General features: G+C 44.9%; 1 protein-coding gene across 3 annotated transcripts; it reads left to right on the top strand.

Annotated features, from left to right (window-relative positions):
• Positions 1 to 209: 209 nt before the first annotated feature.
• On the top strand, positions 210 to 11,294 carry il15l (interleukin 15, like). 3 transcript variants are annotated; one of them, XM_054742340.2, is made up of 4 exons: positions 210 to 1,568; positions 7,658 to 7,705; positions 9,684 to 9,830; positions 10,453 to 11,294. In XM_054742340.2, the coding sequence occupies exons 1-4, from the start codon at positions 1,437 to 1,439 to the stop codon at positions 10,651 to 10,653; spliced, it is 528 nt and encodes a 175-aa protein (XP_054598315.1). In that variant the 5' UTR covers positions 210 to 1,436; the 3' UTR covers positions 10,654 to 11,294. The 3 variants fall into 3 exon arrangements, with proteins under 3 accessions (XP_054598315.1, XP_054598318.1, XP_054598316.1); XM_054742343.2 differs by having other exon boundaries at positions 10,456 to 11,294; XM_054742341.2 differs by having other exon boundaries at positions 9,687 to 9,830.
• Positions 11,295 to 12,849: the final 1,555 nt, after the last annotated feature.

Below are 12,849 nucleotides of genomic sequence, written 5' to 3' on the forward strand. Positions count from 1 at the left end.
TTGTCTTATCTGTGTCAGACTTTACCCCCTGCTTCCCGTCAGATCTCTGATCGTCACGATTCCCACTGATCACAGACGCACAACAGCACACAACCTGAAGCGCTCATTCAGCTGCTGGTTGAGGTTGTTTTGTGACTCTGACCTCTGACATCAGCGTTTCTGAGTCAGTTTAAGCGTTGTGGACTCGCACCTGCAGACTGCAGCTAGCTGGTGTTCGTGGAACGCTGAAATGTTTGATCTGAACCGACGGCTTGAATGCGTTGGTGTAGGCGACTGACGACACCACACAAGACAGCCCCAGCAGGCTTACCTGAGGTCAGAGGTCAACCTTCAGAGAAATCACACAAAAAGGCAAGAGCTCCTTGTCAGACTCTACATGTTAGCAGGTTAAAGGTCAAGGGTCGTGGAAGTTCAGTCGCCAGACTTATGCAACTCCAAGACCAAGGTTGAGATGCTGATTGCACAACCTCTTTTCCACCGCGTGTGGAGCAGATTAAAACAACAAATACTCGATGGATCTTTGATGTTCCTGTTTGCAGTCAAATCCAGACCGGAACAGACATCCGAACTGTCTGAAGTGAAACACGCTTACATTATTTCTGCTGCTGGACGGGTTCAAACCATCGACCTCTCTCTGACTTCCCAACATCAGCAGGTAACAGCAAGTTCAACTCAAACCAGGTGTGTGGGACGCCTCATGGATGAGAGCTGAGCTCTGAGGAGATCTGCCTTGGAAGCCCACAGCCTCAATCTGAGCAGCTGCTGACGAGATGAAATTCTCAGGAGTAATTGTTTTGTTAATGAGGTGGAATCTGTTCCTCTGCAGGACGAAGTCAGGAGGAGCAGACTGGAGAAAGTTGGGGGGAGAGACAGGAAATGACAAAAGTGAGTGTCTGACTGAAGGAGGAGGGTGGGGGTGTGGGAGGAGTGAGGCAGTAAAAACTGAGGAGCACTGGAAGGAGGAGTGACAGAGTGAAAGAGGAGAGAGGAGCAGAACGCGTGTCTCCTGTCCATCTGTCTGCTGAGACCACATGGAGACGACGACGGCTTCCCGCTTCAGCAGCTTCTGGCTGAACACCTTAACTAGTTGAGTCAGAGACAGACTCTGGTCCTGGTCCTGGTTCTGGTTCGGCGATCATTCTTTGTATTTTCCTCTGAAGTCTGCAGCTGCAGAGTTTGAAGGAGCAAACGTTTTTGAAGCCTTTCAGGAATACTTCAAAGCTTTCTCCTCCGAGGTCCATCGGCTCCACAAGGCCCAGCTGGAGGCAGAACCTCCCAGCTGGACTGGAACCAGACGCGGCTCTTTGTTGGATTACCGAAGCATCTGATTTGGATCTTGAACAAGACCTCTGGTCCCGCCCAGCTGTAAACCGTGGTGAGCAAGATGAGGTGAGAGAGGATGCCGTGACCCGGATGATGGTTCTGCTGCTCGTGCCATGCTGAGAGCCAGGTCAGCTCTCGCCACCGTGTTCCTCTGGTCTCTGTGCCTCTTTGCTGTGGGGGCTGCACGTTGCTCCAAAGACCTGGTGGTTCGAGTCCAGGCACTCCGAAACACAACTCTGAAGCAGGTAGGACCACACTTCCCAGCTGTCTCCCGTCTAACGATTCATTAAGTAATAAAGATTCCAGCTTTGTATCTTTATGATTAATAACTATTTACCGGTGACCTGAAGCTAAGGAGAAGGATCAGGTCATAACAGCTAACAGACTAAAGAGATGAGGTCACGTTCATTAAGCCCGTGGTGTGTCCGCCTTCAGAGAGAAAGGTCAGGATGCAGAGGTCTGACTGGGATGAGACAGAAAGCTTGGTTATCCTCAATCATCAGCACCCAAAAAGGTCAGAGGTCAGTAGGGTTCATGACTGGGATGAAATCAGGTAACACAGAAAAGCTGGAAAGCCGAGAAGGGGCTGAGGAGATGAGGCAGAGTCGGCCGTGTTCATCAGATGTGAGGTGCCGCCAGGGGCGTGTCCAGGGAGTGGCCTGGGGTGGCACATGCCACCCTTGGAATCTGATTGGCTACCGCAGGTGCCACCACATTAATTTACTTTTAAATAGGCTTTTCATTATCCGCAAAAGGCTTGGGGGTAAAACAAAAAAAGCATAACCATTGGTGCCACCCATGCACAAAGCGGTGCCTCACCTGGGCCACCCCATTTTAAAAGATCTGGACACGCCACTGGGCACCGCTTTGCCTAATTAGTGAATCGGAGGCTGAGAATGGCGAGGAACAACAGAATGTGTCAAACTTCATGACAGGTCCCTCAGCTTCACCAACTAATAACTGATGAACTGAACAACTTCAGGTTGAAAAAGGGTTTAAATTTAATCCTTCTACTCGGATCTCAGATGTTTTACTTTTCCCATTCGGTCACGAGGCTGGTGTCAATTCTCATTGGTCCCTGGGTGAGAGGGCGGGGCCCCATCTTGACAGGTTGTCAGTCCATCACAAGGACACAGAGTCAAACACCCTCTGGAGAAACTTTAGAGACATCTTCAACCTTGCATGTGCAAACATTTCTCATAAACCACATCCCAAAATGTCCCCATGGGAGTCAAACCCACAACCTCCCTGCTCTGCTTGCTTTATTTAATGTCAAACAAGGAGTTGGATTTCAACCAGTCAGACATAGACCTACAAACAGACTGACTACCTTTAACTGCACGTTACTGGAGCGTTAATCTCTGACTGGCGCAGCACACAGCCAATCACAGCCAAGGAGAGGCTGGGAGACGGGTTTAACTATTTACAGGTCCAGTGCACGCTTTGATCGTTGGTCTGCAGCAGAAACAAAACATTTTTCTAAAATTAAAAAAAGGCTAAAAAATAAAACATAAAAAGAAATTTTAAAAAGAAAATTAGATAGAAGTCTTTGAATAACTTAAAAATAATAATCCAATTAAAGTTTAAAACTAAATAGGTATTTTAGGCATTTCAGTTCATTTCTTTTAAAAGAGACTTGACCTTTTTAAACAGCACAATAGTTTTATGGTCAATGCAAATAACTCTTTATTTGCACTTAATCCCTCTCACATAAAGTTAGTTTGACGGTTTATTCTTGACATTTTCAGTACCTTCCAGAATGAGCCATTCAGGCTTCACTGGGACTTTCTGAAACGAACGGTTTTCTTTCGTGTTTGGAGAGTTTGTGGAGGCAGCAGAGATTCTCATGGCGCGGAAAAGGCTGCAAAAGGGTAACACTTTACAATAAGGAACGCAAAATTGTGCTTCGTTATAGGGAACGACTTAAGGGGCAATGAGTAATGAAACAGGGAAGAATAGGTAGTTAACCAGTAATTACTGGAGAACACCCAGCAGTCTTATTCAGGGACTAAGGGACATAAGGACTGAATCCCAAATGAATGTGGTGCCTGCGGACTCTCTTTTGTAAACTTCATGAAGGATGCAGATAATTTGCAACATCACAGTGATTTAACATTACTGTTTCATCTTGATTTCACTCGTCTGTCACTTCGTCGTCCATCGTCGGCATCCGTCCGTCTCGAGATGATGGAAAGTGAAGCCTCCTCCCAAGTCCCTACTGAGGAACTAATCTGTACTTACTAGTTACTTAACCATTACCTACTGCTTTTGTCTACCTTAAAGGGGCATTATGGAAGTGTGACAGCCAAAACATGTGTAGAAATAATAAATGTCTTCTTCATACATTCTCCTGCAATGCCCTGGTCCTGTAGAATGAGCCCTGGCATGTTTACTGTGATTGCCTGTTTTTCTGTAAAACCACAGAAAAAGAGAGATGCTCGGGTCGAGCAGGCTGCTTCATGCGCGTTCACGCTCAGGCATCGCCCGTAGCATTTGCTATCCGTAGCTTTAGCAGCAGAGAGAGAGGCAGTGCCACTTTGTCGCTGTTCCTAACGCCTAGTGACAAAGCTAGCTACATTTCTGAGGGCCCTTAGCTACTTTCTGTAGAACTTTCTTCTAGATATTTCCTGCAAATTAGCAACAAAATAGCCATTTTCACTCCGAACCGTTCTTTGGTTTGACGTTGTTTCAGCTGTAATCAAGGATATAAATGCTACAGATACAAAGGACATCACTGGTGCTTTAGCTCACCTAGTAAGATGTCTGACTCCCATGCAGAAGACCTGGGTTTGATTCTGGATGTGAACATAGTTTATTTAGAGTTTCTTTTTTACATTAATGGTATATATTTTTACAGTAAGATGCCCAAATTTTTATTTGAGACTCGCTGAACGGCGTTGAATTCACAGATAAAAAAGATGTGGGTTCAACTTTCATTTTGGAACAATTTTTCAAGCAAGGGAAGGGAATGATCTGAGCATGCAGGAGGACTGACCCATCATAAACCTTTGTCGGCTGTGCTGAAGAGAAAGGTACAGAACCACATTATTTAATTAATTAGCTACGCGTTCTCCTGTCCTCCGGGCCACACACACACACACACACGGGACTGTCTCAGCTGTTATTTTCGTTAAGGAGTGTGCACGTACAGCATGTGCACCTCGTGCACAAGCCTCCTAATGAAGCTGCTGTTACGCTTTTGGCCTGAGGGGGCAATCACGAGCATAAAAATTCAAAAGTCCATAAAGTCCCTTTAAAGTGAAGCCTCCTCCCAAATCCCTACTGCGGAACAAATCTGTACTTACTAGGTACTTAAGCATTACTTATATGTTGTTACATGACCATTTACCATTAAGACATTGAGCTTGTTTACACATCATTTCCTTTCATCTTGTGTGTGGTAATAAAAAAATCAGAAAAGTACACAAAAATTAACTTTTACATTTATAAACTTTGAAATCAATATGTAAAAACACTAAAACTACCCATTCTTCCCTGTTTCATTACTCATTACCCCCTAAGTCGTCCCCTAGTAACGAAGCACAATTTTGCGTACCTTATTGTAAAGTGTTACGGAAACGATTTTATATCACCTCTCAAGATAAAAATCACAAGTCGCTTCACAAGATTAAAATAGTTAAACCGGGGTTATTTAAACCCTAAAACTGTGTGTTTGAACATGTATTAAACTATTTATCAGGGAGAAAAGCTGCAGGCTTAAAAAGAGGAGAAAATGGGAGAAGCCGTTATAAAATGTCTGTTAGCTTGACTTCATCTCTAAATGTTTTACTATGTTTTATCAAACACAGTAAGCACGTTGTTTGCTATCTAACAGATATTTTATTATTTTACTGTCTATAAATTTTTGTTGCAGCCTTTCCCATAAGGCCTCGTCCCTTTAACGTGTTTCCACGTGCAGACTTCTCTGGCATGCTTTCAACCAGGTCCTGAACTTCATGAGTCATGCACGTCTAAAGGGTTGTTTTAGTTTGCTGCAGAGCGCTTTGTGATACTTAGATTGAGGTTAATGCCTGTAAAAGAAAACAGTATCTCTGTGGCAGAGAAACAGAACTTCAGGCATAAATGTGTGCTGTATCATGTAGGAATCCTTCACGCCTGCACATGTTTAACGGGTCTATATGCAAATCTGCACCGAACCGCTCAGCCAATCAGAAGCGTCCGTCGTCACGGGGAGAGGCAAGTTCAGCGAGTTTGCTCTGACATTTAGGATAAATGTTGTTTTAGTCGATCTTTAGGTGGAATTAGAGAACGCGGTTGTGAGAATCATGGTCCACTGAAAGTCCCCACGCCCAGGAGCAGGTAAGGGTTAGCTGGCGAGGCGGATCCAGCTGTCGTCACATCCTTTTTCATCGAGTCGTGGGTTAAAATACTAAATCATGACGTGGTTGTGGTCGAGTTTTGTATTTCACACCTCAACAGTTTTTAAAAAGTAAAGCAGAGACCTTGTGTTGCTTTTTTCTTATAACGGTTTATTGTTATTATGTTCACTTTAACCTGAGAGACTGCGACCAGCCCCTTTTTCAACACATGTTGTTTATTTATCGTTTTTAATATAAAAGGATGCAAACGTTAAAGAGTAAGTCACCCCCAAATCTACTTTTTTTCTGATAAACTATATAAATGCGTGTCTAATTGTGCTGCAGACATGTGTAGTCAATAGTTTAGCACTTTAGTGCATTTTTGTAGAAATTTAAATATTCTGCCTGAAACTGTCAGTGTTGTGCCGTTGTCAGGTAAAAACTCTGCGCTGCGTTTGAATCTAAATCTGCCATCGCTATTGGCTAAGAGGTACCCTAGAATGTTAGCTGGTACCATATGATGTCACAATGTCATTGTGTGTGTGTGTGTGTGTGTGTGTGTGTGTGTGTGTGTGTGTGTGTGTGTGTGTGTGTGTGTGTGTGTGTGTGTGTGCTGCTAGGCAACAGCATTTGTTGCATTTTTCAAACAGGAAGTGGGAGTTGAGTTAGAATCTGGTGGGGGGTGACTTGCTCTTTAAGTTTAATAAATGTGGGCTACTAGACCGACGGTTAAAACACCTTTTAATCTGACTTCTGACACGTTAACGAACCGAAGTTGTTGTTTTTACAGGCTCTATCAAACACAGCGTCCTTGCGACATCTGAGAACATTTTCCCCTATTTTAAAACTGTTTTTAGGGACATTAAAGGAGAGCAGAAGAGTCTCCCTGAAGCAGATGTCACCCTGTGGGACAGAAATGAACACATCTTTGATTTCGGGTTGTTTATTTGTCTCCTGGTGGACAATAAGTCAAATGAATATGGAAACATTTGCTTTTTATTTGCCAGATGATTGAAATTTGGAGACGTATGCACTTCTAAGTGTGTCGGTGTTACAGAGGGTGACAGAATTGATCAGTCATCTGAAAATGGATACTGCTATGATGATATGATGGGCTGCATGGTGGCGCAGTGGTTAGCACTGTTGCCTCGCAGCACGAAGGTTGCAGGTTCGAAGCTCGGCTGCGGCCTTTCTGCGTGGAGTTGCGTGTTCTCCCCGTGCATGCGTGGGTTTCCTCCGGGTACTCCGGTTTCCCCCACAGATCACAACATGCCCTATAGGTTATAAACTGTAAGTCGCTTTGGATAAAAGCGTCTGCTAAATGAATAAACATAAACATAAACATGATGAACGTCACCCCGGATGAGTGAATGAATCAAACAGCATGTGTTCCTGTCAGCGGAGCCTTTAATGGGCAGGAATCCGATGATGAATTAGAACTGATGAGTCTCTCCGACATCTGAAGGTTTTGTTGTGTTTTTCTGTCTTGGGAATATTCATTTCAAAGGAATATTCCCAAGATAGGAGCAGGAGCATCCGTCTCAGAGGCTCTTATGAAAGCCAAACATGGAAAATCAAAACCAGATCTAAATGAAGATCTTCTCGTGACTCCCAAACACCCAACAGTATGTCTGATCATCCATTTTCTTGTTTGTTTTTTACACAGTTCAGTAAAAAAAATCATTTTTTTTAATAATACTAAAAGGAAGTGAGGCCACCAACACCGGTGATCTCTGATGATGGTGGCGATTTGAGCTGAAAGGTAAAAAAACAACTTTTTTTTTACTAAACTGTGTAAACAAAGAACAATAAAAGGGATAATGAAGGTAAACATGTGAATGTACAAAAGCCAACAACACGTCTGAGCTCTGTGAGCTGGTTTGGCTCCGCCGCAGCTACGCCGCGTTCCCAAAACAAACCATCATACAAATATGGAGACGTGAAGCAGAACATCTCAGGATCTCCAACCCGTCGCTATTCAGTCCTCCTGAGTCTGAGTTTCTGTTTCTCTGCAGGAACTGCTGAACTCCAGCCTCTACACCCCCTCCATCACGTATTACCAGGTGAGTTTTTGCATCACTTTACCTGCCGTACACATCTTCTGGTTCCGTCCTGAAACCTGCCGCTCGGTCGAGAGAGGAGGAAGAGGAGCTGCTCCTTCATTTCAGTTAAACCCGCTTGGATCCGATGTTTGTTTCAGCCTGCTCCGAGGTTGTGGCGGAGATGTTTATTTTAAAAACCACACATCTGGAAACAAAATGCTCTCTCACTGAGAACAATGTCACATTTTTTGAGGATTTAGTTCCTGCAGACATTTTATGACAACCTCCTGCTGATTTTGCACGATGATTCTGGGTTTGCTGCAAGTCTGACTCATCCCTTGGGTTAGCAGCGGCAACGGCAGTGTTGGAATAATCCACTCTGGAATACTGCAAGTGATAAAAGCTGCCAGCTGTAATGAGTTAATTTACATGTTATTTAATGAGCCATAAGACATAATATTCCATAGAAAATAGGAAATCAACCTTATGGATCTGTTGGTACTGTTTAACCAGAAGATTGGAACTTTTTATTGCAGGGATTAGATAACAGCTTCGTATTCACTCAGAGACAACAGAAGAGAGAGTCGAGTTTAACAGTTTAAAGATTTATTACTAAACAAATTAAACTAGACTAACTTTAACACTAAATGTATGGTGTAACTAAGGTGGATGAGACGGAGAATGGTGCAGTGTGGAATGTTGTTCAGAACCAGCAAATCCGAAGAAACGATTAGTTCTGATGGGAAGTGTTGGTGATGTCTTCGCTCTAAGCTTTGATTAGGAGATTCATAAACACCTTCGACGCCATTTGTCGTCTACGTACCCTTAGCGGAAGTCCCCGTCTAGATCAGGAGGTGTAGAGGTCCAGCTTGACCTTAATGGAGCCGAAGCCTGTGGAAGCAGCCGCGGCAGCCGACCACCAGTCTTGAGATACTTCCAGGTCACGACAGTTTATCGGCATCTAACAAGACCCAAAACAGGGTTGTGATGGTTCAGCTTTTATTCTGAAGGGAACCGTTGCAGCAGGTGGAACAGCAACAGGTTTTATCCAGCTTGTCGTTGGTTCTTTTGGCTGAAGAGGAGAGTTACGGATTGGCCACTCCGACAACTTCTCTAGAACGCTTTGAACTGGCGTTAGAGATGACGTGGGCATAGTTTTATACTTCGGATGTTTTGGTTTACGGTCGAATGAAAAGATGACAGATTTACCAAACACCACCAAAACCACGCCTCCGTCAGATCTGGCAGATTCTGATTGGATCAGTAAAGCAATGTGTCATGTCTTACCGCTATGTGAGATCAGTCCTGGTGGAAACATTTAAAGTCATATTACTTATTATATTCTATAGGATTATAATAAAGTAATTAATATTTTGATTTCACAGATTGGTCACATCTTATTATTGACTAACACTTAGTTTGATTAGCTTTATTAAAATAGAGTTCTTTGATTAATTAAAAGGAGAGAGTCCTTTCTTCATTCTTCTCTTGAGCTGGAAAGAAGCAAATGCATGAGACCTTGAGGCCATATCTCATGCAGACTCGCTCTGTGTCAGAGGAGAGGGGGGAAATGACTTTTAGTGGAAAACAGTCGTTTCACGCTGTTACACAGCTCTGTTCCAGCTGCAGGTGAATGATTGGCTCCTGATTGTGACAAATCCCCTGATTTATGTGGGAAAATGGAATCATTCAGTCCCTCAAATAAGTCCCAACAAGAATGAACACCAAGATGAGGATGTTGTGGAGTTAGAGGAGCAGCCTTGCTTCAGTTGTCGCTGCTCATCTGAAAAGAAGAGAATCACATTTGGAAGCAATTATTAATATTTCTGCCTTTATTGTTGTGGGTTCTGTCCTGGTGATCCACGCATGCTGCGATGGCAACTCAGAGCACCAGAACCAGAACCAGCTTCATTTTGGATCTGAACTATTTACCATCTGAACGGTTCTTCAGGTTTTCATCAACATCTCGCCGTCTCCTTGCCTCCTTGTCTCCCTCCAGCAGAAATGTCCCCGCGTCGCCTTCGAGTGTTTTGCTGAAGAACTCAATGTCCTCATCAAAGAGCTGGAGGTCAACGGCCAGACGGTTCCTCGAAAAGAGAAAGTCGGTCCTTGGCTTCGGAGGCTGGCGTGCGATTTCCCCGACCAGGTAACCAACACGAAAGAGAGAAACATCACTAATGAGCAATGTGTGGGTTCCCAAATCTCCTTGTTGTCCAGAGTGAATAATGGAATTCTCCGGAACTGTTGATGTAACGGAAATTAGTCGTTCCATGGGTGGGGGAAACTCCCGTTTGAATCCAGCCGGAATGATTCAGTGGAAGTTCCAGCAAGTCCATCCCTATGACTTCATCGTGTCATGATGGGAAGCTGTTGAACTTTTGAGATTGTAGATCCTGCCGCCACTTTCCCAGAGCTCCGTCCTGGAGGAGGAGTTGGCTTGTTCTTCTGGGCGTTTTCCAAGCCCGGTCCGATCCCCAAACACCATCTGGGTTAGACTCGAGACGTGGAGCGAGCTGCAGGAACATCAAACTGAAGCCAGAAGGAGCAGATGCTCCAAACGACATCTCATGGCCCTCCTTTATACAAAAGTAGGCGGAGCCTCTTGGTCTGGTTCTTCTGACGTTAATGGGTTAGAATGGGTGTTCTGGTTTCGATCAGAACCAGAACAGTTGAGCCCATAGGGGCACGAGTAGCTCGATATGTCAGGTTCTGGACCTTAGTGAGACTTCTTCTCCTTTGCTGATGCTGTGGTGTTGTTGTCTCCGCAGCAGCAGCTGGCCTGTCAGTGTGAGCTTCTCCAGGAGAAAAACGCCACAGAATTCCTGTCAGGACTGCTGAGGACCGTTGAGATGATGAACACCGAATTCTGCAACACAGTTTTGTCCCCACCGGACAGAAAGTGTTCCCAGATGGGTCCAGCTGGTCAGACGGGCCCTCTCCGTTGCAAAAACCAACACAAATGTTTCTAACAAATGAATATTTTAGCTGTGCTTGCTGCTGATCTCAGGCGTCTCCTGAGGCCCGGTACACACGGCAGGATGCACGGATTTCAACATATGAAAGATGCTCCAGCCATAAGGAATCATAGATGCATCAGTTTTGGTGTCCAGCCACACGGCAATAACTACACACAAACCGATTTCACACACCCGCATTTGCCACACCAACGGTGGAGTGGTCACACATCAGATTCACCAGGCAGCACGCTCGTGTGTCCTCGACGTTCAACCTCAGACAATAAATCCCTGATGAGAGCGATCCCGGTGTGCTTCCGAACAGAGCACGCCACGCGGGGGAGGAGCATGTGCTGAAGGAGCGATTAGAGTGTGTGTGTGTGTGTGTGTGTGTGCCTTTACATGTGAAGGAGAATAAAATCTTTAATTCCCAATAATCCACAAGTTTCTTTTTGAGCAGTTCTACTAAAACGGGATTAGCCGAGAAGACGTTCAGCAGGAGTCGTGAACCACGGAAACGGCTTCACATTCTTAACTTTTATTATAAAGTTTATATTTGTGAAATAATGTTTTCTCTGCATTTGCTCTGAGTTTTGTCTGTTTTATTTTAATTTTATAGTTTTAATTTACTGATGAATAAAAATGTTGAGTTTGTTTTCCAGATGACTGATTAATGAGGGAATTAATGATGGTCCTTTAATTCTCTCTTGAAGAAGATTTCACTTCCTGAATCAGAAAGGGAAGAAGAAGGGGGGGGGGGGGGTATCTAACCCTGGGAACTGTAATCCTGGTCCTCAGCATGTTTAGGGTGTTTTCCTGCTCCAGCGCATCTGACTTAATGGTTTAATAAACTGTTAAGCCTATGAGCAGTGAAACAACTAACACATGCTGCAGAACTGATCTGACCTGTCAGCTGTGACGTTTATTATCCAAATCTGTGTTTTTGTTGCTGGTTCTGACCTTTAACCAGGGCAGATGTGGATCTGCGACCCGGGACGACCTGCTCCAGTCAGACGACACAAACCACAACCAGCCTGCCCATCCGGATCAGGCCGGCTCATCAGAACCCGATCGTTCAGAAGAGTGGTTGATGAAAAGGTCACGAACGCGTAGATAAACACTCCAGCTGTTATCAACTCAGTTCAGTTTATTTATTCAGCGCCAAACCGCAACAAGTCGTCTCACGGCACGTCGCAAAGAAAACATTCTGAGTTCAGTTCGTTATTCCAGTTAGTTAAACGCTTCCCAGGTAAGGAAACTCAACAGACTGTATCGAGTCACTGACTTGTGTCGGATTTTACAGAGATTCCCATCAGAGGATTCCTGATTTGTTGCCAGAACCCGGAGAGGCCCGACCCATTCAGATGTCCCTCTGAGCTCTCGGGTAGGTCTCAACTCAAATTCCTTTCTAATCTGGGCTGCAAATCCCCAAAACGGGCTGAGAGAACCTTCTATCTGGTTAAAAAAAATAAAAGTGTTACTGCATTCTTGTGTTTGGAGGAAGAAACTCTGAGCTGAACACCGGTCTGGGTCCAGCTTCATACCGCCCCAATCCCCCCAAATAAATAAATAAATAAACCCTGCAGCTCTGATCTTTGCTTCCGCAGCCGACAAATCCAGGATCCCGGTCCACTTCCTGTTAGGAACACTCTGCAAATCTAGTCAGCGGCTGCAGGAGAGCAGCCGCTGACTAGATTCCCAAGAATACCTGTTTTCCATGTGTCCCTCAACATTCTCCCTTCATAACTTATGGGCCATTCCCATCTGTACCGGGTCGGCCCGGGCCGGGTAGCCCCAGTCGGCCCCAGCCTGGCCCGGTTGATTCCACACATCCTTGCCTTAAGCCCATGTGGGCTGATTCTACCCACCAATCAGAGGCTTGCTCTAATGGAAGGTGTGAATTTGCTGTCAGCAGTGGGTGTGTTGGCCCTGGTCGGCCTGAAGCAGACCCCCTCGAGAAGAGGGCTGAGAATGAGCCTTGGTTGGCCCGGACAAATACCAGGCCACCCAGATATGTAAACAACCTACGCTACCCGGCCCGGGCCGACCCGGTACAGATGGGAATGGCCCATTTGAGAGATGGACGTTGTGAGGGGTGGAAAGCCACCTAAATCAAAATAAGGATGAATTTAAAGAGCAAGTCACCCCCAAATCAGCTTTTTTTTTTGCTGATAAACTAAATAAACGAGTGTCTAATGGTGCTGCAGACAC

This window comes from Nothobranchius furzeri, chromosome 13 (assembly GCF_043380555.1).
Source record: "Nothobranchius furzeri strain GRZ-AD chromosome 13, NfurGRZ-RIMD1, whole genome shotgun sequence".
NCBI classification, from domain to species: Eukaryota; Metazoa; Chordata; class Actinopteri; order Cyprinodontiformes; family Nothobranchiidae; genus Nothobranchius; species Nothobranchius furzeri.